Source organism: Oreochromis niloticus, linkage group LG12, assembly GCF_001858045.2.
Source record: "Oreochromis niloticus isolate F11D_XX linkage group LG12, O_niloticus_UMD_NMBU, whole genome shotgun sequence".
NCBI classification, from domain to species: domain Eukaryota; kingdom Metazoa; phylum Chordata; class Actinopteri; order Cichliformes; family Cichlidae; genus Oreochromis; species Oreochromis niloticus.
This window is the reverse complement of record NC_031977.2, coordinates 6,936,541-6,962,339: the sequence shown is the minus strand read 5'-3', so window position 1 is coordinate 6,962,339 and position 25,799 is coordinate 6,936,541. Positions and strand designations below refer to the sequence as shown.

Sequence of the window (25,799 nt, the reverse complement as noted above, 5' to 3'; positions counted from 1 at the left end):
TATGTTGTATTTCTATTGTACATATTAATCAGCATCTGTGTGTGGACAGCAAAGAAAGAATTTCATTGCACAGAGAAATGCCTTTTTGTTCTTTGGACACATGACAATAAACACTTTGAATTTGAATCTTGAAATTAAGCACCTAATATCTGTATTTTCCCAATTTGATAAGACATATTTCAGTACTCCAAAACACTTTATTAGACTGCCAACATGCTTACAAGTAGTAAATCCAGGTTAGTGGATCATAATTAAACATAACTCTGTGGCAAACGCAGAGTTCAGCAGGCCATCAAGGAAGAAGTGACGTGCATTTCTGCAGTGTAAAGATGCACAAATCATTGTCTCCTTAATCTACAGTCACACAAAGCGCCAGGAAAATCTTTGGTGATGTTCTCAGGTGATTCTGATGCTTACTTCCTCGTGATGTCCTCCACACCATCAACCCTCTGTCCTCCTCACAGCTTCTTCCTCAGCTTGCCTTTCTTATGGCCACCCCTTCCAAAACCTGACTTTTTCACTTCTCCGAGCCACTTTTTGTTCTTGGAGTGGAGCTTGCTCATCCCCCCGCCCTGCAGGAACTGGTGCTTCTGCTTTTTCTTGATGTGATCTGATCACATCAAGATCTGATCCTTTGTTTTCAGCTCCGAGCGTGCTTTGTGGTCACCGGAGCTCTGTACGTTTGGACCTCGTCGGCCACGGCCACGACCTGGGAGAGGCACGACACAACAAAGAGGTTGGAGGTTATAGCTTGCAAGGCTGGAAGAGTGACGTTAAGTATTTACTTTTAGACTTGAGTTAAAACATGGTGGCTGATGGTCTATATTTAACAGGCAGACGTGTTTGTGCTATTCATTTTGATGCCGTCCTACCTCTTGCTGGCTTCCTGCCTCCTCCGCCTGTTTCTCCGTCTGATCCAGATCCTGTATCATCAATCTTGTATTTTTCTTCCACTCCTCATAACTGACATGTTGTCAAGTGATACAACATCTTCACAGTACAGCTTAACATTGTCATAGGAGTAGAGAAGAGGGTCATTGAGAGCAGCACACAGAGAAGCTTTTTGTTGGAAGGATACAAGTTCTTCCTGTTCTTCTTGTTACTGATAACCTGACCGCTGTCTGTTTTGATCTTCTTCTTCTGGTCTTCTTTTCCCGTTTCTCTCACAAAACGCTTCTTCTTACGGTCCCTAATAAAACAAAGGGGGAAAAAAGACTTTAAATTATAGTTTTAAATGACCATTTTATGGATATTGAGTCAAACATAGGGAAATTTGTACCATTTCATCATTTTTTTCTGCTGGTTAAGGCGATCGCCTTCATCTCCCATGAGATCAAGGACAGCTGAAGAGGCCTGCTGTTCAAAAGCACTGCCCTCTCCACCGAGACTCAACCTGTCGACGCGTAACACAGGACAAAACAGCATAAAACACAAAGCCATTCACATTTTTTAAAGAAACAGATGCAACAGTTTAATGCCTCACCCTCTCTCAGAGTCAAAGTCTTTAGGTCTGTAAGGGATATAATACTCTTCATCTTTGCCTGACTGCCTTTTTTTCTTGGTCTTTGGTCGTTCTACACCATCTTCCTGCTGACCTCTTCTTTTACCACCTACCACCTCTGAAAACACCCCCTGGTGGAAATGGAAAGAATTACATGGTACAAAGTGACAAAACATGATACAGAGATCCTACTATCTTCCTCTTCTAGTTTGTATACAACATCAGCTACATCAAAACTGCATTTTATTTTGCTTCATCTCCATCAGACAGCACAAACAACTTCTCTTTTTGACTCAAATATTGGTTTTGAATGAAAATGATGAAACAATCCTGGGTGTTTATTCAACTTGTGAGCAGGTTTCTAATCCACCGTACTATTATTATTGACACTAGTACATGTTCATGCTGCTGGCGAACTAATACACTTAAGAACATAAAGCAAAGCAAAAAAGTGAAAAGTAGGTCTTGCCTATATAAATAAACATAAGACAATTGTGAGACTTTGACATAGTAACATCTGCAGTAATATTTACACCTCTGATGACATCTCACAAGGGTTAGCTTTATTTTGAAACCAAGATTGTTTACACAAAGTTTGTAATTGCAGAGAAATACTCCATTTATTTTGGTCATTTCATTTTCGAGCAGGAAGCTCACCTTTTTTGTTATACCCTTTAGATGAATAGAGAGTTTTTTAATTAAATACATATTCTTTAAATAATGTTCCCTCTTATAAAAAGTAGGATAATTAAATTTTTTTTAAATAAAACAGAAAAATGTCTGTTTTTCTGTTGTCTGTTATATAACATTAGGTATGTTCGTGGCAATTAATTTCTTAATCAGCAAAACAGGTCATTTAAGAAACAGTTAAATATTAAGTTAAATTTGAAAACAGTTTAAAAAAAAATATCCCCATTCCAAAATTTCACACGACAATCTCATTGGCTCACGGAGTGATGATGTCACAAGGTCGCCTTAAGAACCTTTAATCCTTTGAAGTTTTTTCCATAAATAGGGGTGAGACACAGCTATTCTTAGTTCGTTTCTTCGCAGCATTTGTGTTTGCAGCCTTCAAACGTTCACCACAGAAAGTTTTGGAAAGCTTTTCAGAGTCGTCGTGTACAACCTTCAACATGTATCCAACAAGACACCAACCAAAACAAAATGAACACGCCGCTTCTCCTTCCTGGCGTGGCCGGCCAATTTCCCCAAATGACCTCTTATTCATCCAAAGGGCATTACATGACAGTAGGAAGGAAAACTACCACCTCCAGAATAAAATTCAAAAAATTGAAGAAGAGAAACTTCAACTGGAGGAGAAGTGTAGACAGATGGAAGCGCAAAATAAAAACCTGGAGGAAAGACAACAACGCCAGCCCGACATAGAAATTATTAATGAGGGCTGGGGAATCAGGTTTGGACAAGCCCGAGAGCAGATCGTCTTCTTGATTAAAGAAAACAAGCAGAAGACGGCGGAACTAAAGGAGATGTCCAACCAGCTTCAAGACAGCAAAGCTACTGTTGAGAAGACAGAATGGGATCTCCAATATATGGACCAAATGAATCAGCTGCTCCAAACAAAGTTTGATGAAGCTGTGAAAAAAAATAAAGAAATCCTCCAACAGAAGGAAGAACAGGAGACAAAGCAAATAGACTTGCAGCACAAACTCAAAGTCACGGAGGAAAACTACAGATTGCTGAAAGAAAAGTTGGATGAAACAGTGCGCCAAAATAAAGTCCTTCTTCAAGAGAAAGTGCAACAGCAAGAAACATTGAAAGAAGAGAAACGTATTGTCAAAGACTTTGAGAGTAAAAATCTAAAACTGCAACAGTTTTGTAATGAACTGAAGAACAAAACAAGTGAACTAGAAGGGGAAAAGGAAAAACTGGACAAAAGATGCTCACAGATGCAGAAAAGGATCGATCACATGGCAAGAAACAACTCAGAGCTCACTAAGGGGATATTGTTGGAATACAACAACTTGAAGCGCAAACACACTGAAATGCAGGCGCAAAAGCAACACCAAGACAAAATACATGACGACCTGCAGCGTACTCTCCAAGACATCCACAGAAGAAATGAGGAGTTAGAAGACATGTACAAAGAAGTACAAGAGAGAAATGCAGACATGCACAAGGACAAACTAATGCAGGAGGCAACATCCAAAGAACTCAAAGAAAAGCTTGAAGAAAAACAAGCAACATTAGATGAGGTGGAGCAAACATGCAAGAAACTTGACAAGCAAAACGCAGAAACAATCGATCAGTTGAGAACCCTCATCCTGGAGAAAAAGGCGCTTGTGGAAAAGTCCATGAAAAAGAAGAAAAAATGCTTCCGCTTGCCCTGGAGGAGGGACTCTACTGCTTCACCTGATGTAGCCTCGTCTTGCTCCACCTCTGTCCTTCCCCCCAACCAGTCCCGGCAGTTGACTGTCCCCTCCTGAGCCTGGTTCTGCCGGAGGTTTCTGCCCGTTTAAAGGCAGTTTTTCCTCCCCACTGTCGCCTAGTGCTTGCTCAGAGGGGATTGTTGGGGTTTTCTCTCTTTTACCTTGTTTCATTATTTACTAGTTTAACATTTTTGTTCTTACTTCATTTTACCTTGTTTCATTAGTTACTTGTTTAACATTTTTGTTCTTACTTCATTTTACCTTGTTTCATTATTTACTAGTTTAACATTTTTGTTCTTACTTCATTTTACCTTGTTTCATTATTTACTAGTTTAACATTTTTGTTCTTACTTCATTTTACCTTGTTTCATTATTTACTAGTTTAACATTTTTGTTCTTACTTCATTTTACCTTGTTTCATTAGTTACTTGTTTAACATTTTTGTTCTTACTTCATTTTACCTTGTTTCATTATTTACTTGTTTAACTTTTTTTGACTTGCTTGTTTATAATAAACCAATTGAATTTATCTTTTGAGTATTTTTCGTCTAATCTTTACAGAATTTTTCAAAAACATTCATATCTGTCGCTTATTTTCTTCTTGAAACCTCATAAATGGTGAAGGAAAAACCCTGGAACATGGTTTGAAACACTGAAATTGTTTCAGCTCAAACCGCCAAAGTCATACGTGCGTGTGTGTGTGTGTGTGTGTCACAGGTGACACGGTGTCACTGATTAGGTCATCATGTTTAGGCTCATTCACTCAAGAAATTATTTAGGCCAAATCTTTAAAACTGTATCATTGCATACACATTTTCAATTCATTTCAATCACAAATGCAGAAATAATTATTTGCAGTATCTTATCTCATTTATTATGAGAACGTCATGCCTGATCATTTGCACCCACACCATCAAAAATGGGGGCAAAAGGGAGGAGATCGCATTTAATCGGTTATAACAAGAGGTCAGAAATATAAGTGCTGCAGAAACCTCTGAATCTCAGCTAAAAGCTCATGTAAACCATTTCTACAATCACAAAACAAATCGAAGTCACCAAACAGTTAAAAGAGCAGTTACGTCACCATGAATCTGTGGACAGGTAATATCCATATTTTGATTTATGATTTCCTGGAGTTCAATGTGTGTGCTTAATCCTTTATGAAACTGATCTGAACCTGCAACTACAACGAACCAGGGAGGAAAGAAAGAAACAATACTTCACCCATGCTTACATTTAGATCACTCTCCTCCTTTTCTGTGATGTCACAGTCAGCAGTAGTGGTGGGGTTGATTGGCTGCTGCAGCCTGCTTTCTGCAGCTCGGTCCTCTCTCTGCTTGCTGAATTTGTCCACTAGCCGAGTGTCTTTAGAGCGTTTGCCTTTTTACCTTCATCTGATCACTGACCTTTGAATCCACATCCAAACGAATCAGAACAGGTTCTGTCAGGCCTGGGAAAAAAGTTTGTATACACCCGTGTGAATATAATTAGGATTATTTGCCTTTAGATGCTAAAAAATATGGAAGCTAAGTTGAATGAATATGTTTCATGATGAGAAAATAAGCCAGAAAATCTTTCAGAAACTACACCGTGGAGGGTCAATTTATTAAATTAACCCAATGTGTAAAGAAAACATTACTTCTTTAGTTATACACAACAAACACGAAAACACCAGACATTATGATACAGACTTAAGTCTCACACACAACCTGTCGACAGGGGAGGGGCCCCGGCTGCTTCCAAATAGAGCACATTTCATTCATAATGTTGTAAATCCAAGCCCATTTCATGACCGCCACTGACCCTACAGACGGCCGTTACTGTTGTTAACTACAACTGGATTAAAAAAAACAAAACAAAAACAAATCTATGATGTGACTTTTTTTTTCTACAACCGGGGTGAAAATGAAAATTGGAATTTAGAAGAAACAAATAGCCACATTTAGTATCAGCTTATCGTGAATTCATATTGCAGTCGTACAATATGCAATACCGGTATATACGTTAAATATTTGGGCAACATGAAACAACGTGAAACTTCCGGATAAATCAAGTTAATAAAGCCTGGAGGTTTACCAGTTTATGTTGAGAGTAGTTTCAAGCATCTTATTGTTAACATTTTTTAAAGGCTGTCAGTAAAGACGAAAGGAACATAAAGAAAAATAAAAGGTCAGTTTCTTGAAGCAATCCCTAAAGAGTTATGTGTTGCATAAATTGTAATAGTACCATTAATATTTATTCTAAAATAAGATTCTTTAATACCATGTTAGCATGATGTTGGGTAGTCAATAAAACCTTTATTTTGAAAACAGGAAGTGAATGATCGTGAATTGGGTGGAAAGTGTTGTTGACAGAAATCTAGCTAGGAGCTTAGCAGAGGAGGTGTCAGTCTCCCAAAAAAAAAAGAGGTTGTTTGTGGGAGCCGCAGGACCTTCGCTGTTGTCGTCAGGTCACGACCCGCTAAGATGGCAGAGCTAAGGCACCGTGGACCCAAAGACACCGACCCTACGGTTCAGCAGCAGCCGTCAGAAGACAAGGTAACGTTGGCTTGGACTCAGTCCTGCCATTTAGCGGTCCTGACGCTAGCTAGCCACCTAGCGATTTGAAATTCCCGTTACACTGTGACTGGTGTGACTAAGAAAGGTCATGTCAGAATGAATAATACGGCATGTTTAAGTTTTACAAGGCAGTCGTCAATTTACTCTTATAACAGCAGCTTACAACGTAAAAGCTGTTAAAAGCATCTGAAAGACGCTATACAAACCATCCGCCAAACTACTCAAATTTTAAACTTGATTGGCTGGCGGTACACACCGTCTTCCTGTGTGTTCGTTCGATGCGAAAACAACAGCAAACCAAATGCAAAAGTTCAAATTTCATCGATTCTGGAGCTGCCCTTTTCACCTACGTTATGCCGATGTGTACAGCAGCTGATCTTGTCCAACAAAAACCCTTTAAATATATTTGAAGACGCTTTTTCTTGAATGCTAAGCAGTCTATCAGAAAATCCAAAAATAATAAACTTAGATTTGTAAGGCGTGCTGCAAGCTAGCCACATACGCCGTTGCACACAGAGGTAAATAAGCGATGAAGGTCTCCATGTTGGCCCTTTATGAGCTAGCAACGATGTTAAATGTTCTGCATCAACATTAGCTAAACGTGTTATTTTGTTTGTCTATTTATTCATTTATTTTTAATTCTGGTTTGTTATGACCGATAGCGATGATGTTCGCGAGCCCTGGTAGGCTAGGTGTTTAGTAGCAGTAGTTACAAAAACAACAACTGCTTAGCGTCGTAGACTGATGTTTAGCACGATATTATAATTAAGCTCTTTGAACAAACCGTTATTAAGTTGTTGCAGTCAGAGTGAGGGGAAATAAAAGCAACATTTATGACTTCAACATGGACGATGCGTGTCATTGAATGAAGAAAGGGGCGTGGTGATAGACGTGTGGATATCTAGGACGAGATAATTACAGAAAATTGGAGAGTAGCTGAAAGCAGTTGGAGAAAGTAGTGGAAGCATTAGTGACATCCTCACAGTGAGCCACACAGGCTAATGTAATTTTCCAGGGAAGCGCACTGTGACTGGTTTAACGTGTTCTTTATTATTTACTTTTTTGCCATGACTTGTTTAAGAGCAGCCTACCTCATGACCTTGAGCTTGCAGTTGTGCAATCAGGTGAATAATTTGTATTATTTTCTTTAATAATAATAATGCTACAATTCTGATACAAAAGTATCCATTTTATGTCCACCTCTGTTGAAATAATAGAAATTGACACTGACAATACAGAATACCCAACCAGATTATTTGCAGTTAACTATTTATCAGTAGTTTGCCTGAGCAGAACCAGGGTTTATTTGAAAAAGTCTAGCCTGGTGGAGGCGCACATGTGGACAAACATTTGTAACTCTGTGTAATATCACGCACCCTATAAGGTGGGGATTGGTGCCGTTTGGTTGATGTTGGATCTCGGGGATATCCACCCATAAACACTGATCTTACTAAGGAAAAAGTTGCTCTAAAGACAGTTATATTAGCTGATGAAATTACTTTTGTTGAGGTAGTTTTATGGTGGATTGCATAATTTGAAATATAGTGAAATTCAGTTCACAAGCACATGAATGCTTCAGTCTTTGATTAGGTTACATAACCAGTAATACTCCTCATGGTACAGCTGCAGTGCCTTGATGACGGCAGTAGAGTAAAACTGTTTGATCACAGTTGTCTGCTTTGGCTACTTTCCAGCATGGTGCAGCTAGATCACAAGCCTGCACTTTTGTATCTGCCTCCCCGTGAAGGAATCGCTCTCCTCTTGGCATGAAAACTGTGAGATCCAAATAAAAATGGCCTTTTATGGCTGACAGAAGCAGCTTTTTCTAATCAGTTAGAGATTAAAGAAAAAACCCCCAGATGTGCAAGACAACATAAAAGGGAAGGAGTGTTTATGTGAAAGAAGAGTCTATTTTTAACTCAAGCATCCTGAATGACGGATATTGTCTCCATAGAAACCAGGAAAAGGAGAATGGGCCTGTGTGTATGTGGATTCTTGTGTGTGCTTCTGCATTCGTCTCCTGGGTTTTGACTTCTGGGTGACAGTGCACACTAGTGACTGTTTCATATAATTTGAAGGGAACTTAATTAAATTTTCTAAGTCTTACAAAACATACAATGTTTTTTAATATATATTTGGCTGACTTGTAACAAACATGATGCAGCCAATCAGGGAATCACTATTTTGTTCACAACACTAACAGAAACATGTGATCCTCAACCTCTGGATTAAATCTCTCTTAAAAAGTTTGCAAACTTAACAGAGCAGTGTTTTGTTATTAGAACCTTTTCTGCTTTAAGTTCTTGCTCACAGGAACTATTTATCTTGAACCAAGTTTTTAGTTTTAATATGTTAGTTTGAATAACAGAAAAAGTAGGGATACTTACCAAAGTCAGATACATAGACCTTGGCCTGGGGCGTGGGCAGATGGAGACTATCAAGTTAGAGGAGTACTAGTCTGATATTAGTGTAAAAAGCTCAAATAAGTCGTTCTCACTCTCTAACGTGTGTGTCTGTGTCTCTTCAGTGTTCCTTATAAGTATTTATTGCATCTAATAACCTGTTACAACCAACTCCATTAATATTGTTTGACTTCATTTATCTCCTGGATGGTCAACTGCTAATGTAACTTGTGTATGAGGAGCAGTAAAATGAGGTGCACTTAGACTGAGACGAGGAAAGCAGAAACTATTATGACTTTAAATATCACACAGTGCTGAAGTTAGATTACAGGAGATAAATTAGGTGAATACATTTTTAATGCTTTTTATTTTGGTTCTGTTTCCATTTAACTGGTCATTTGGATTTAGTCAATTTATATTCAAGGATATATATATTTGCTACATTTTCTTTTATAAAGTTACCAAATCAGTGTTTTGAGCCTGATATTGTTCACGTCTCTTCCTCGCTGTTTTGGCAGACTTTAGGCTAAGGCAGGAGTGTCAAACTCCAGTCCTCGAGGGCCAGTATCCTGCTTGTTTTTGAGATATCCCTGCCCTACCTGCTGCTGATTACCTGGATCAGGTGTGCTTTGCCTATAAGAAGCTACAAGGGCAGGTTAGTTGGAAAACAAGCAGGACAGCGGCCCTCGAGGCCTGGAGTTCGACACCTGTGGGCTAAGGTATCTATATCTTGTCTGTGTGGCTAAGTAAATGTAGAACAAAGTGAAACTGAATTAAATAGAACAACTCACCAGCATTTTACCAAATGTCTGATCACGCTAGTTCATACTGTACTGATATCAATATCAATATTTGAGTGATGCATGCCTAACAAGAAGTATTATTATGTATTAAAGCCGGAGCCCGACTCATATAGATATTTGATGATGTAAATGTCCAGTATACCAGCTGATTTTTTTTAGGACACATTGTTATTTGTTTGTTTTTAATCTAATAAATATCCAGCTGTAGTATGGATCATTTGCCAAATTGTGAATGTGAGACCAAGTGGGTGTCACAAAACCACATGTCAGCCATCTGCTGGGTGAATTTGATGTGACAACTCCAAGCCTTATTTGGTCACCAGCAGCAGAGAGGGCAGCAGGGGGTGAATGAGAAGTGAAAGAACAAACTGCCTTAAAAAAAACCTCCCTATTATTGGCACAGGAGCTCTAACCATCCATATTTTTTCAGCATTGCCGCTATGGGGGGATAAAGATCAGTCAGACCTTCATTAGCAAACAGATGGTTTTGAGAAATCAACAATATGGATGGAGATGATTTGGAGCAGTGTTTAGCCTCCCACACACAACTGTACACTGACAGTCCATTAATCATAATATGTTCATCTTAGATGAAGCCGATGCTTTTTTTCTCTCTTTTTTTCGATACACTCAGACACACCCTGAGCAAAATTTGTTGTTCGCTCTAAACCACTTCTCAGAAAACATTGCTCTGTTGCTTTATATTTCTCCTCTTGCACAATAAGTCAGTAACTGACATTTAGTATCCATCCGTCCATGTCTCTCGGGAAAGAGAAGGAGATTACGCCTCTGCGGTGTGTGCGCTACAGCGAGTGAAAGTAACATCTGCAGCACGATGTTTGTTGCAGAAGTTTGAGTGAGAAAAAGAAAAGTATGTTTATAGTGGTACCTACTGCAGACAAAAGAGAGTCTAATGGACCCAGACCAGAAAGCTAGTTACCAGCCACGAGCCAAACTCAGAACACTAAGCATTAGCCAGAGGTATCTGTACTTCGGAGCCGGGGGATCTGGTGATAAATCTGCCATTCTGACACTTATGTGAACATGGGAAAAGTATGCTTTTGTTGCGAAATCAGTTTTACCCCGGTTCTTTTATTCCTTGAGGCATCCAGAGATGGCACTGGAACTCAGTAATTATTTTCACAAAACCTTTATTCATCTTTATTCATCTTCATTTAAGCATGCACTTCTAGAAGGGAAGACGAGGCCGGTGTCCCTCTGCAAAAATCTTCACCCCTTTGTTAGTTACAGCCAGCTTTATAGGGGCGACCCCATCATAAAACCCCCATGGTGTGCTCCAAACTCTGTCTCTGTGTGTATGCACGAGCACGTGAGTGCCTGTGTGTGCGCGTACCCGTGTCTATGTAAGTGCAGGGCTCGCAAAATCACTAGCCCGACGTCCTGGGGCTAGTGATTTTTCCAGTCGGGCTACCAAAATCCATCTCAGCCCTGCCCGTCGGGCTATCATAGGAAGGAAAAATATGTGTCAATGCTTTTGCATTTTCTTTCGCAAATGTAACTGAGTAAGTATGTTATTGGCATCGATGAGCCACTGTCAATATGTGACATATTGAAATTGTGTTTGAATTTGCGCTTGTTTTTTGCTTTCACTTTCACTTTGCGATTGCGCAACCAGTGTGTAGAGAGCGGCAGCACTGATTGGTGAGTGACGATTAATTGCGCACCAATTCCTCTGACATCGTCTTATCACTCATTAGCTTACTATTCAAACCTGACAAGTGAAATCTCCCACAGCAAGCTTAAACATGTGAGAGGTTGATTGCGCAGAGAATTGCTGACCGTTATGTGAGTGCATGTAAAAGCAGCAGGATTTATGCAGGTATTTTAGTTCTGCTGAGCCAAATGAGACAGGTCAGGGTGAAGAAGGGGCAGCCAATGAAAAGCCTACCACAAAACGGAAAAGTTATGACAAATCAGACTATGAGGCAAAAAGAAAGCTCAGCTTTTTTGGTTTCATGGACAAAAGAATTTATGTGGCTGGAATATGACGAGCTAAATAACATAATGTTCTGCCGGGTGTGTCGTGAGTTTCATTTCATTTGAGTCGACAAGCGCCTTTGTAACTGGGACCAGTAATTTTAGAAAGACCCCATCAGAACCCATGAGAAACGCAAGAAATGCATTATTGCCCAGTCTGCAATATCTTTCCCAGAACAAACAGCAATTGCAAAAAACATACTAAAAATAAACCAAGCACAAGAAGAAGTCCTGAAAAATCTTTCAAAAGCGTACTATGTTGCAAAGAGTGAACCACCATTGGCCAAATTTAGCAGTTTCTGCAAACTTCAAAAAGCAAATGGCCTCGATCTTGGTTCCACTTATCTCTTACCCTTGACTTCAGTGGAAATTTCAGATTCAGGGTCTGACACAGACTGATTCATGTTCTACACAGTTCTTACACCTTCATAGAAATTTCTGTTCAATTAGAAACAAGTATTTGAGTTGATGATTGTAATTTTTATACAGTTGTTGCGATTTGTATTTTAACAATTTTCTGATTAATTTTTGTTTCCGTTACAATATTATACTTTAATGTATAATATTGTAAAGGAAACAAAACATTAAAAAATTGCTCTCTTTTTTTATTCGGGCTACTTAAATTTATTTTGGGCTACCAAAAACTGAAGAGTGCCTGCCCGAAGGGCTACCAGAGATTTTGAAATTTTGCGAGCCCTGAAGTGCACGTGAGTGAGTGTGCATGTGGATGTGTGAATGTAACAGTTGAAGCACTGTGTGTGTGTGTGTGTGTGTGTGTGTGTGTGTGTGTGTCTCTGCGTACGTGACTTCCTAAGGGTCATAAAAGCCCATCTCCCTTCCAGACCACAGTTATCCAGTTACAAATGTTGAGACCCCCACCCAGGTATCCTCTGGGGAATTTCCACTCAGCATTAACTCCTCTTTGTCTTACTTTCACAGTTCAAACTGGGGGAGGGTCTCCTAAAATCTACTCCTAAGTTCATGACACAGTCAGGCCTTTATTTATATCCAGGGCAGTGTCAATTTCTCTACAACAATTCTATATCCTATCTAACACATTCCTAAACTCTAAAATAAGCTAAACATTCCTACACTTTCGATATGGAGGGAAATATGTCTCAAAGTGTTGCAAATGTGTCACAAGCAATGATTTGTACACATTTGTTACATTTGTACACTAGGACTGAAACACAGCTTACATTTGTGGATCTGTGTGAAGCTGACAGCTTTAAATTAGTCTCAAAACTATGTGGGCATGCGATGTCATCTGTGCGTATCAGGCGATTCATCCACATGTATTTAAGGTTTTGTGAGCGAGCGAGAGACTCGATACATGTAGTTTTAGACACTTGTATGCACAGAAAGGTTTTTGAAAGAGCTGATGCAATTTTACATTATGATCAGGGCTGGACAGTTGATTTCTGCCTGCGGCTTGATGAGAAAACAAGATGACAGCACACTGAAATGGACTGAAGTCATAATTACATACAAACAGTTTTCATGATTATTTGAAAGTGGGACTCAAATAGACCTGCAAAATGATGTTTTATTTGAAAGTAAGCCTGCACATGTCAGAGCTGTTTTTTCTCCTCGTTTGTTAAACAGATCTTAAAAAGTAAAACAGGTCTTATTATGAAGACTTCTTAATATTCTTGCATTACAAGTATGTAATAGTATGCATTATCCTCTCCATAATCTGTCCATTTGTTACCCACCCACTATCACCACACACACACACACGGCTCTTTTTCTCCTAAATCAGTAGCCTAGCATTACTGTTTTTGTTTTTACATTGTTTAGTTTTGATAGTTTTATAATACATTGGTGCTGTGTGAAGATGGAAAATATTACAGACACCAGCAACTAACAAAGAGCAGGTCTGACAAGCTGTCAGTTAATATCTCACTTATTCAGTTTTTTTGGGTTTTTTTTTTTTTTACTGAAACTGTTAGAGAAGAACCACTTCACTGCTATTTTAAAATTGTGTGGTGTTTTCACAACCACCATCTCACCTCAACCTGAGTAACTGGCAGAACTGAAAACATCTGTGCAGGTTTACATGCTGTTAGTTCTAACCAGCCTGGTTTTCATACAGTATTGGCAATAAAGTGTTTGCGGGGTGGGGAGTTTTTAGACTTGCATATGTTACCATTTTGGGTACGATCGATTTAATTTTCAACTCAACGGTAAAGGTGGTGTCAGTCTTTTTTGTTTGTGTTACATGTGTCACAAATGTGTCATATGAGTGTTGGGCAAAAAGTACCAAGAGACTACTACCAGGTATTTTATCGCGTGACCACAGCACCAGCTCATTGCCTCTGTAAATATGTAAAAAAAAAACCAAAACAGACATGCGTCATGTTCCTGGATAGCTCAGAGAGAAAAGGTAAACTCTCCTAAGTTCATTCTTGAGCAATGATTAAACAACACATATCTAAATGTTCTGTTATGGAAATACTAGAATAGCTGTTTTTCTTCCCTTTCAGAGCCACATCTTCCATTTCTTCTCTGTTTTTGTCTGTTTGCAGGGCTCGGACAATGAACTTAAGGCAGAAAAAGATGGGGTGTCAGACAGTGAGTCCAAAGTGGACTCGGGCGTCCCAGAGGTGCCGGTCCCTGCTGACGACACCCCTGAGGTTTTAAATAAGGCACTGTCTGGACTCTCTTCAAGGTATGCTGAGTATCAAAGGAAATATAAACGGCAAGCTGTTTGCAGAGTGTTTTAAAAGTATGACCGTAAAGACGTATCCTCTTCCTTGAGCCGGGACATGCTCGGTCTTGTTTATTGATATCGAACACCCCCATTGTCTCTGTACTGTGAGTTGCTATGCACTCATTTTAAACCCACCCACCTAAACAAGAGGCCCGTGTTTTTTCTGGACTGCATGTAAGCATGTAATGTTGCCAGTGTGGAGGTGTCATGATTCACACAAAGGAATTCCTTGTCACATATTTGAATGATTTAAATCACTAAAAAGCAGGATCGTTTGTTAAAGGGAACATTTTGGCCTTTTTGATAACATAGTATAACTAAAAGTTTTAGCCCAGGCTCTTTCAGTAGTGCTTACGTTTAAAATACAACTCTCTTGTTGCTTTATTTATTTATTTTTTTTGTATTGTCATTTTGCCAGTGTCATTGTTTATGTCTTTTCTTCAGATGGAAGAACTGGTGGGTACGAGGCATCTTAACACTAGCCATGATCTCCTTCTTCTTCTTCATCATCTACTTGGGCCCCATGGTGCTTATGATGATTGTGAGTACAAACTACTGATATGTCTTGGTTGACTTGACTTGATTTGTCATTCCACTTTTAGAGCCATAGTTTGTGACTTGAGAAAAATTAAGCTTTTTGATACAGAATTATTTCAGTTAAGATGAATCGTGTTACGAATCAGACTTTTTCTCACTGAGTATATACAGAGGACGTGTTAATGTTCAGAGCTACTCTAAGCAGCGCAGTCAGTTAATTTTTAATGCAAATTAAAATCAAAATATTGTGGATTAAAGAGGATCCAGTCTCTCTAATCATTTGCAGGATAGCTGCCACCGTCATCGGGGAATACCCTGAAAATAGGCCTGTCAGCCATTTTGTGTCAGTAGGACACCATACTGTGTCACACACACAGAAACGCACACTGAGTTATGCTCAGGGTTTTCCTGCACAGAGGAGTATTTAATGCCCTACAAAGAGGTTTAACAGAGCTAATGGAGAATCAGCAGTGTTGTAATAATGATCTTTTTTAACTAGTTTTGTTTATTTTGGTCTTATTTACACAAGTGTGATCCACAGTTTTGCTCATCAACACATTCAAAGACCAGAAATACCAGGAATATTCATCCGTTTCTGTCAGATAAAGTAACCGGGGTCTTCTACTGTACTTTGACTGATCGTGCCATGTTTTCTGCCCAACCCAAAAGCCCATTCTGGTTTGCCCTATCAATATTTTGCTTTTGTGCTGCTGACACAGTGTTTTATCTACGCAGGTCCTCTGTGTCCAGATAAAATGCTTCCAGGAAATCATCACCATTGGTTACAGTGTGTACCACTCCTACGACCTGCCGTGGTTCAGGACACTGAGCTGGTGAGGACACAGACACACACAGTGTTCACTTGGCAAGACAAAGAATCGGATATTAAAAGCAAATGTCCATGTGGCTTCTTTCTTATTGTATTGTCTCATGTTTTTACTTTGTTACAGATGTCCTGAGGTTTGTTATCAACCTATTTTAAATTAGCAGTATCTTAAAGATTATATATTATAGCAGAATTACAATGAATCATCAGCGCTGTTTGATTTGTAGCAGTAGTGGTTTATAGTGTAGTGTAGTCCTGATATTCACTATGCCAGGAAACTGGCAGTGTTCCAACTCCTTGGAACACTGTTCTCCATGTACAGATGTAAACTTCTAGCTATCTGCAGTTTTCATGAAGAGAAGTTAGTCAGCCTTGTTGATTTATTTGTATTTATGTTTTTTCCTCCGCTGGCATATTGAATTCAGAGTCTGATTAGCTGCTGTGACAACACCATCAGATGTGTGCATTTACTCTAACCCTTACAGGTACTTCCTGCTGTGTGTGAACTACTTCTTTTATGGTGAAACCGTGACTGATTATTTCTTCACACTGGTTCAGAGGGAGGAGCCCCTTCGCATCCTCAGCAAATACCACCGCTTCATCTCCTTCGCGCTCTACCTGACAGGTAGAAAAACATAAAGTCCTACTGTAGATTCTGTGGTAACGTCATCATGCCAGAAGTTTTTCAGTAGTCACTTATAATAAATGTTTATTACAGTAGAACAAACTGTTAAACATGGCATAAGTGCACAGTAAATAAACAGACATTAGATAGAGTTTACATTGTCATAGCAACCAGAAGTGTCAAATTTCTTTTAACAGATGTCAATGATTGGTCAGTCCGACTTGACAAAATACGTTTACAATCAGTGATATTTCCATGTGTCATTAAAAAGTTCAAAGTTTTATTGTTGTATGCACGGTAAAGAAAAATGTTTCCCTGTACAATGAAATTGTTCCTTTACTATCACCAACAGATGCCGAACAGAAAAATCCACATATATAAATAGAATAAATGCTCATTTAAAAAAAAGAATAAAAAGTTGTAAATACTGCATTTGATAAATACATTAGAGATGAAAGAGATGGGAAAAATAAATAACTTTGCAAATAAAATAAAGGAATCTGAGTTGCAATAAGCTGTGTACATATTTAGAATGCTACATCAGCTGTATGTGCAGTAGACAGCTGTGCGTGCATGAGAGAGAACTGAGCAAATGTAGACAGGCACTGAGGTATGTAATTCTATTTTAGATATCTCTTTAATCTCTTAAGGTTGTTTCTTCAGATTTGGCATTTTTGGTTATAACCAATGACTTTATATATTAATACATATCATATTATTCAGTTATGTTATTTGAGTTTCAAGGGATGTAAACTAGAACTTGACTGATTGGCAGAAGCACACAGGCATGCTTTGATGGAAAAATGAGTCTCAAGGTTTTATATGTTAGTTAGTTCAAAGCTCATTGTTTCAGTTACTATGCTAACTTTGGATGTTCCACTTCTTGTACTTCTGTGTTAGTTAGTAATATATTACTACTGTAGCTTCTTGCTGATGCCAAACAGGATGTGGGGAGGAAGGAAGCACCCAGACTGTCTTACCTACTAGATTTAAGGTGCAATTGAATGGCCCGTTATGACTTTGAGCACAAATGCTCTGAAGCTCGTAATTTGAAGTGACATAAAATGCAGAGTTTTGTCATCCTGTACATCTTAATGTCTTGCTTGAAGAAGCTTTACTGTCAGTCTGAAGAGTCCAGGAAACCAACAACGTCAGTATGTCTGAGTCAGCTTCCGTTCCAGCCACATTTTCTCAGATATTCTTTGCTTTACAACATCCTCTCGTTTCCTCAGTCATGTAAAAAAAAAAAAAAACTATTCACTGCATCCTAAAGTAGGCATGCTGTGAAATAGGTCAAGCTAAATTTAATCACTTTGACCAAAGATGACCTTAAGGAGGTTTCCTCCTCTTTACAGATGCTGTTGGTCTGTGTCTTAATAAGTTGTCCTGTTGTTGCAGGTTTCTGTATGTTTGTGCTGAGTTTGGTGAAGAAACATTACCGCCTTCAGTTTTACATGGTAAGTGCTGCCCTGCATACTCTGTGCATCCTGCCTCAAGGCTACTGGCTTATTGATGAGGCTCACTAAAATATAAACCCTCAAGTAAAAGGGAAATTGGGTCAGAGACAGATCCTGCAGAAAAAAACCCACTAGTACATTCTTCTTTCTATAATACACCACTTTGATTTGGCCATGCCTAATGTGCCTGTTATTTCTGTCAGATTTGTTTTGCTGTTGGCAGGTTATGAAAGTGTTGTTTCTTTTGCATTGAGAGCAACTTTGACCTCCATTTTGTGGAGGCCAAATGCAACATATAGAATCATTTCCAGACCTGCTTAATCTAAGATAATGAAAGAATAGCTGTAGTTACAGTTGAATCAATAAAAATATGGAATTATGTTAAAAAAAAAAAAAAGACTTCCTCAACAGTTCAACATATATCTTGAATACGTCTTTGTCACTGTTCAATTCAATTCAATTCAATTTTATCACAACAACAGTCGCCTCAAGGTACTCTATATTGTAAGGTAGACCCTCCAATAATGCATACAGAGAAAAACCCAACAGTCTTTTTTGGTGACAGTGGGAAGAAAAAACTCCCTTTTAACAGGAAGAACCAGACTCAGGGAGGGGCAGCCATAGTTGAAATAATGTTGTCAATGTACCAAAGTAAAAGGATCCAGCTGTGTGTTTACAGTAGGATGGGTTTATGTTGAAACACTAGTGGTCTTAAGAAAAACACACCCGAATGGAAATACAGTAACAGTTTTTTTTTGTAACACAAAAGTTTGTAAAAACCATCTAAAACATAACCAGCGGGTACTAATACAATACAACTTTATTTATATAGCACATTTAAAACCAAAGGTACACCAAAGTACTTCACAACAAGGTTAAAACATAACAAATATATGTACCCTGTTATGGTCTTATAAACTAACAAGTGAGAAACGCTAGTTAAACAATCAATACAGATAAAACTCTTCAACGTGACACTGCTTATAAACAAAATTTACAGAGCCTGTGTCATTTTCCAAAAATGTATGAATTTAACTACACGTCATTGATCTTGTGCCCGTCTGCGCAGTTTGGTTGGACCCATGTGACTCTCCTGATCGTTGTGACCCAGTCTCACCTCATCATTCACAACCTGTTTGAGGGAATGATCTGGTAGGTTAAAGACTCCCTATCCAATTATCTAAATCTAATTAAAATTCAGTTATTTTTCAGTATAATCCAAATATCCATACACCTGCCATGTAAACTGTTCTTTGTGTGATCAGGTTCATTGTGCCCATTTCTTGTGTGATCTGTAATGACATCATGGCCTACATGTTTGGTTTCTTCTTTGGGCGAACCCCTCTTATCAAGGTCGGTTATTTTGAACGTTTGAAGCTGCTTAAACCTGGAATGCAAATACATAAATGTTTAATGTTTTTAATATAATGTTTATCGTGAATTATTGATGCATGTAGCAAATCACCTAAAGGCTGTTGTGCTCTGTATGGTGGTGTATGATTTCTTTGATACTGGCTGTTACAGCTGTCGCCTAAGAAGACTTGGGAGGGCTTCATCGGTGGATTCTTCTCCACCATTGTTTTTGGAATCATGGTAGGATGTGAATTTTATTTATTTATTTTTTTCCTTTTAGCTGTTAGCGATGTAGCATTCTGTAGGAGCTACTTGCAATTGAATATGCAAAGTGGTATTTATCTCACAATGAATTATGGTTAAATAGAGCAAAATCAGCTGTGTAGGGCAGAAAAACTCACTCTCCTCATGTCATATACCAGACACACCTTCCTGATTTAGATGCCTATTTAAGCTGCATCTTCTCAGCTCTCACTCTAACATGTTATTGCGGCTGCTTCCTTGTGTGGGTGTCTGCTGTTTTAACCCCGCCGCCACCCCATCGTTTACCTATAGGCCTCGAGGGGATCATTGTTCATCACTTCAGTTTCTGTATGTGTCATATTTCCGGGGCGTAATGAGCTCTGAAGCTTTTGTTCTGCTGAATAACACAATGTGTTTGTCTGAACTAAATTAAACATGCACTCATCACAAATGTTTGTGGCTGAGACTCACACTGAGGCTGATTGCTTGTTGCTGGCTCTGAGCTCTGGATATCTTTAGCTTTAGCCTCTTTGGCAGCTTCTTTAAAATGCCCGTGTTCAGCTGGGTGGTGGTGTCTTAAGTGTCTGACTGGATTTGCTGTAGCTGTTGTTTCCAGTCACAGTGACTACTTTCCGCACTAATCACACATAAATGCCTTACTGGTGCTGGCACTGTGCACATGCATGCACAAACTCCTTTGTAACTGGTCATATGGGAAGGCTGACTGGCGGGCCGAGAACACAGGAAACCAGTCAGTTCTGATCCCTGTCCAGTTAGCTGGTGACAAGTGACATGGTTGAAGTGTAACTTTGCTCTCCTCTCAGCTCTCCTACGTCATGGCTGGCTGTCGCTACTTTGTGTGTCCGGTGGAGTTCAACAACGACTCCAACAGCTTCCAGGTGGATTGTGAGCCATCAGAGCTGTTTCAGCTCCAGGACTACGCCCTGCCCAGTATGCTGGAGTCTGTCACTGGTTGGGTAAGAGTCAGTTTCTGTTGCTGTTCGTTTGCCAGTATTTAGGCTTTTTACAGTCCTCTCACCAACACATTAAAAGTATGCAGAGCTTGTAGAATTTTATTGAACACCGCTAAAGGAAACCTTATAGCCTGTTACAGCTTGGAACACAGTATACAAAGTTTTATACCCACCTAGAGAACACATAAAGCAATATCTTATTAAAACTGTCAGGACCAAGTTGTTAGTTTCAACAACACTGGATGTTGTAACGTGTCCTCTTTGTTTCCACAGACCACAGTGTGCCTGTATCCATTCCAGATCCACAGCATTGCCCTCTCCTCCTTTGCCTCCATCGTGGGACCCTTCGGTGGCTTCTTTGCTAGCGGCTTCAAGAGAGCTTTCAAAATCAAGGTATGGATGTGGACCAACAGGACCTATTCACCACACATAAGGTGGATGTGGCCTACCACATGATTATCAGGCAGTGTTGTGTTGCTTAAGCCATTGTGTCATCTTCTTTCAGGATTTTGCAAACACCATCCCAGGTCATGGAGGCATTATGGACAGATTTGACTGCCAGTACCTCATGGCCACATTTGTTAATGTCTACATTGCTAGCTTCATTAGGTAAGCATAAATTTCCCATATGAAGTTTAAAATATAATGTATTTCATCTTGCTTTTTGTCAGTCTTTGTCCTCTTTGTGTTGCTTAAGCAGCGTTTGAGCTTGTAATAAAACCTAATAATAGTTTAGTGTAAGCTAATGTTCACCATCTGCACAGACTGAAGGGATAGTTTCTGTGAAGTGGGGTTGTATAAGCCACATCTGGGGGAAATTGCAAATCTTGATTTGTCAGTTTCAACTTTTGTGGATACAGTGAACGTTACAGACATAGACCACAGCCTTACATTTAATAGCCTATTGGGCTAATAACTAGACGAGGAACAGAAGATCAGGAGAAATAACAGCCCTACATGATGAATTTATCTGTGGTGTGAAGAGAATCAGTGGTCTTAGTGACTGCTAACATTAGTTTTTGTGGGCTTATTAAGCAGTACTGTACAGTTGGCTCTCTATGTTTGGAAGCTTACTACTCTTAGCTTCCAAAAACACAAGAAAAATGCATTCACATGAAGGGCTTCTCACTCCTACTAAGGAGTCTGCAATAAGGTGCTCAATATTTACAGTGTATTATCAGTATTTAGTAAAACTATTTGCATGATAGATATGGGCGTCTTCAAACCTTCAGGCTCAACTTCTAACTACCACTGATGCTATTTAAACAAAACTCTCAGTTCAAATAGCAAACTGTCAGGAGTGCGCGGTGAGGAGAGGGCTGAGGTCAGTGTCAGCTGGAGTTTAAGGGTGTTTTCACATCTGCAGTGTATAATCTGTTTAAATCAAACTGGTTTGTTTCTCGGTGCGGTTAATTTATGCCATGTTTGTATTCTGTATGCAGCAATGGCCTTGCAACTAGCCGTAAAATAAATGTAAATTCTCCATGTTCTCCAGTAGTCAGGAACACAGCACCCTCTTGCTGTGTTTACTTTTGTTTCTCCTGCCCCAGACACCTGACCAATGAGCAGACTGAACATTCTCAGCTGATTTGTAGGACACGTTTTGGTTCGCTTAGAGTTCAGTTAAATTTTTCTCTGTGTGAAAACAAACTAGACAATAAAAGAAAAAAATAAACAAAACTACAAGTTTACAAAAAGAAAAAAAGAACTACAGGTGTGAAAACCCTCTAAGATGGTTGTGTCCATCAAGGGGTCCAGTCCAGAGACTTGAACTTAACCAATCAGCAGACTCCATCTCTGCACACTCCGCACATACACCCACACAAATCTTGAGGCAAACTGAAAATCACACAGTGAGCATGGATCATAACACATGGCATCACCTGACATGAATCAACAGGTCTCTGCAGTTTTCATACTGTACTGTTTACATCCTGTTACTGTATGTACAGAGTAGAATAAGTCTCCTGTGACATATAAACATGCTAAAGAAAAACTGGTTGATCACCACTTTAAATGCACATGTTTTCATCTAAAGGTTGACCTTAATATCTTTGCGGAACAATTAAAAAAAGTCATACTAGTTTTATCTTGTATATGAATTTAGATAAAAGTGTCATATGCTAGTTGGTCTATAATTGTATGTTCAGTGGTTTCTTCGCAAGTTTCTGAAAGACTCATCGTGTCTCAAATCGACATGTTACTAATCAACCAACCCAGTGTATTTCCACTGGTTGAGCAGATGACCCATAAGCCAAAGTCCACTGCAGAGGCCAGTCTTTGAGTCTCAACCCACTCCCTCCCCACACCAAACCTGCTTTTCTGTCCGCACTCTGTACTGCATTTAAAATAACTCTTATAAGTTGTGTCCCCACCTTTAAAAAAAAAAAAAAAAAAAAAAAAAAATTTTAATGCAGTGTTTTCTGGATAAAACTTTAAGTACATTTGTGTTTAAGCATTTCTCCACCTTCTCTCAGGGGCCCTAACCCCACCAAGGTGATCCAGCAGCTCTTGGCCCTCCGTCCCGATCAGCAGCTCTATATCTTCAATTCCCTGAAGGCTCACCTGACCGAGAAAGGCCTGCTGCCAGCGCTGGAGGAGGCCGCTGCAGCTTAGAGCCTCCAACAAACACAGCTAGCTCGCCCTAAGAGGAGGGGAGAGACGGGAGAGGAGGTTAGCGGCACCCAGGGAGCCCCGCGCACCCCTGGAGCTCTGGGAAGACTCAGTGCTTTTGCGTGAGCGAGAACACATCCAAGAAAAACAAACCGAAAACCACAAAATCGACAGCCTTGGGTCATTCCATTTCATGTGGGAGTCATGCTTGTCTGTGTTCCTACAGTCTGTGAATCATGTTTCTGACACCAGTGTTTTCAGGTTGAGTTTGTGAATTACTGTACTTTTACACATTTCCATTACCGTCAACCTCTATCTATTTACACTGTTAAACAAAATGTTGGTTTGCTGTACATTTCTACCTGTACACACAATATCCTCTATATATACCTTATTATTAATGTGTGTCGATATTTTATTGTTCTTTTTTATTATTTCAATGCACTGCTCTCAGCGCTGTTACTCACTGTATTCTTACTTCTACTGCACCCTCCCTCTAATTTAAGGGTAATTTTCTTTATTGTGAGTTTTTCTATTTATAAATAGATGTTTTTATATTTGGTATGGTTCTATTATATCTTAATGTTGTCTTTTTTTCTTTCTTTTTAAAAAAAATTCAGGCTAAATTCACCATTGCCATCTGCCATGTACATTTTTTTTTTTTTTTTTTTTCTGCCATTCATCAAAGCCTCTCATGCTTGGCCAAATCTTTAAGACGTTATTGTGCCGAAATCAAAGGTGAATGACTAAATTAGACTTGAAGGGGACCTCTAATGCTTTGTTCCAGCTCTCCACTTTTGTTCTTGGATGGTACCAGAGGAGCTTTGCGTGATTCACAATTCCTTATTTGTCCTACCCCGGGCCTTGGTGCAGCTCCTCAGTTCATCCTCGGAAACGAGTTGTTTCAGCTTCCTTCCCTTTTAAACTTTCTTCTGATTGGCCGCCGCGCATAAACAGACTTGATATCACACAGAGCCAAGAATAGGGGGGGAAAATAAGCTTTCTAAAGCCAGACAGCTCCCAGAGATTGCACATGCACCGACCTCATGTTTGAAAGGTTAGCCATGGTTGTTAATATGAGCGTCCACCATTTTGTGTGTGTGTGTGTGTGTGTGTGTGTGTGTGTGTGTGTGTGTTAACAAATAAAGGAAAGCAGCACAGGTCCACCTTAGGTCCATCAAGTCTTTGAGTTCAGCTATTGGTGGTTTTGTGTTTAGGGAGCATAAAAGCTGTGCTATCTTCTTGTTGCTGTTCAGCAGAAATGATGTCACAAATAGAGCTGGCTGTGTTCGTTTTACATATTTATTTTTTAATTTTTGCGGCCCGTTGCTTGTTGACTGTAAGGCACAGAGGGATTGTTGCATTATGGCTACTTCCTCTGACAGCTGGAATGTGTAACAGTGCCACAGTTGGGGTTTCTACACTGCCATCAGCTGCTTGTGCGTGCTTTGATGTCACTGTTTTTCACCGCTTGAGCGCAGCACAAACGGCACATCGATACTGACTGATCAACTTGATTTATTTGTGGCCTGTTGCCGTCTCATTGGGTGAAACTTTGGCCAATACAATCCGTTATTGTGTACGTATTGCAGTTCATTCCCTGGGGTTTTCCAGTGGCAGCTTTCATTGTTTTTGCCACTTTCAAATGTGTGTTTGTGTGTATTGGATTTAACGATAAAATATAAAAGCTGGGACTTCATCAAAGTTGGCTTCTTTTCTGATTTCACACACAATCTGGGGATGTTGACTTGCCACCACATCATTGTTTTTATTAAACCTGCCAGACATTGACTCGTGCTCTTGATCATTTCATAATCTCCAGACAGATTTTGGCGGAATAAAGTGGGCCTTTGAGTCAGGGATCCGCTGCTAAGATGCATTGTGGGAATTGTCTGGCTGTTTTGCCCTCAGCTTTTCCACTTTTTCTTCCACTGTGCTGAGTTATTAAAGTTCACAGACAGATGGAAAGTTAATCCACTCAGATTACAGGTGGTTGTTCAGGTGAGAGGCCTTGAAGACAAAAGATTTGGATGGTGTTTGTACACATTCATTGTTTTGTTTCATGTCTGTACTCATAGGACAAAACAGCAATATGAACATTCATGCAGTAGTCAGTGTAGCAGGGATATGATCATGGACAGTAAGAAACACATACTATTTATATTATTTATATATAAATATTTATTTATGTTGTCTGTGTGACAGCACGTCTCTATGCTAGCCATAGAAATCAGCTGATACAGTAAACGACTGCTTTATTTCACCTTAAATTTCCTCTGATCTGATACTTCAAAAAAAGAAAAAAGTTACATTTTTAAGCAAAGCACTTTTTTGCTCCCCAGATTTAGATTGTGGCAATCAATTTATAGAAAGGTGACCTTTTTCCCCCCATAGGAGCCATTGTGTAAACCCAGGCATGGCTTCATGTGTTGTGTCATTCCATTCATGATTTCCATGCCACATCCAGCCACTCTCCGTCTCTCTGAAGATGTTTTATTTAAGCAAACCTTTTTGAAAGTTACTATATTATACATTTATTAAGAGGCTGTTTAGGAAGACTATTTTGAGTGTTCTTTAGTATTTTTCTTAGAGGAATATTGAAAGTATTATTATTATTATTATTATTATTATTATTGTTGCCATATAGGAAAAAGTGCAGAGATGACAGAAAGGTGTTTTCTTGCTGTGGCTTTATTGGTACATTTGGGTGTTTTTATTTAACCTTTTTCCCGATAGCCGTTGTATGTTCACTTCTGCGTGGAGTGCGACTTGAATCAGTGTGGATACTCATTCTAGTAGGTTCCAGGTAG

The 25,799-nt window shown here is 39.3% G+C and overlaps 2 protein-coding genes across 2 annotated transcripts; one reads left to right on the top strand and one right to left on the bottom strand.

The window, feature by feature from the left end:
* Window positions 1-203: 203 nt before the first annotated feature.
* LOC102082868 (ATP-dependent RNA helicase DDX54) lies at window positions 204-5,566 on the bottom strand. Its single transcript, XM_019365240.1, has 7 exons — window positions 5,560-5,566; window positions 5,122-5,267; window positions 1,484-1,632; window positions 1,280-1,393; window positions 1,079-1,189; window positions 873-963; window positions 204-709 (listed from the first exon to the last, which is right to left on the bottom strand). The coding sequence occupies exons 1-7, from the start codon at window positions 5,564-5,566 to the stop codon at window positions 641-643; spliced, it is 687 nt and encodes a 228-aa protein (XP_019220785.1). The 3' UTR covers window positions 204-640.
* A 639-nt stretch (window positions 5,567-6,205) lies between these two features.
* Window positions 6,206-25,595, top strand: cds2 (CDP-diacylglycerol synthase (phosphatidate cytidylyltransferase) 2). Its single transcript, XM_003448618.5, has 13 exons — window positions 6,206-6,424; window positions 14,177-14,319; window positions 14,806-14,902; window positions 15,634-15,731; window positions 16,210-16,349; window positions 17,748-17,806; window positions 18,876-18,958; window positions 19,072-19,159; window positions 19,331-19,399; window positions 20,227-20,379; window positions 20,650-20,769; window positions 20,882-20,985; window positions 22,854-25,595. The coding sequence occupies exons 1-13, from the start codon at window positions 6,353-6,355 to the stop codon at window positions 22,990-22,992; spliced, it is 1,365 nt and encodes a 454-aa protein (XP_003448666.1). The 5' UTR covers window positions 6,206-6,352; the 3' UTR covers window positions 22,993-25,595.
* The last annotated feature ends 204 nt before the right edge of the window (window positions 25,596-25,799 follow it).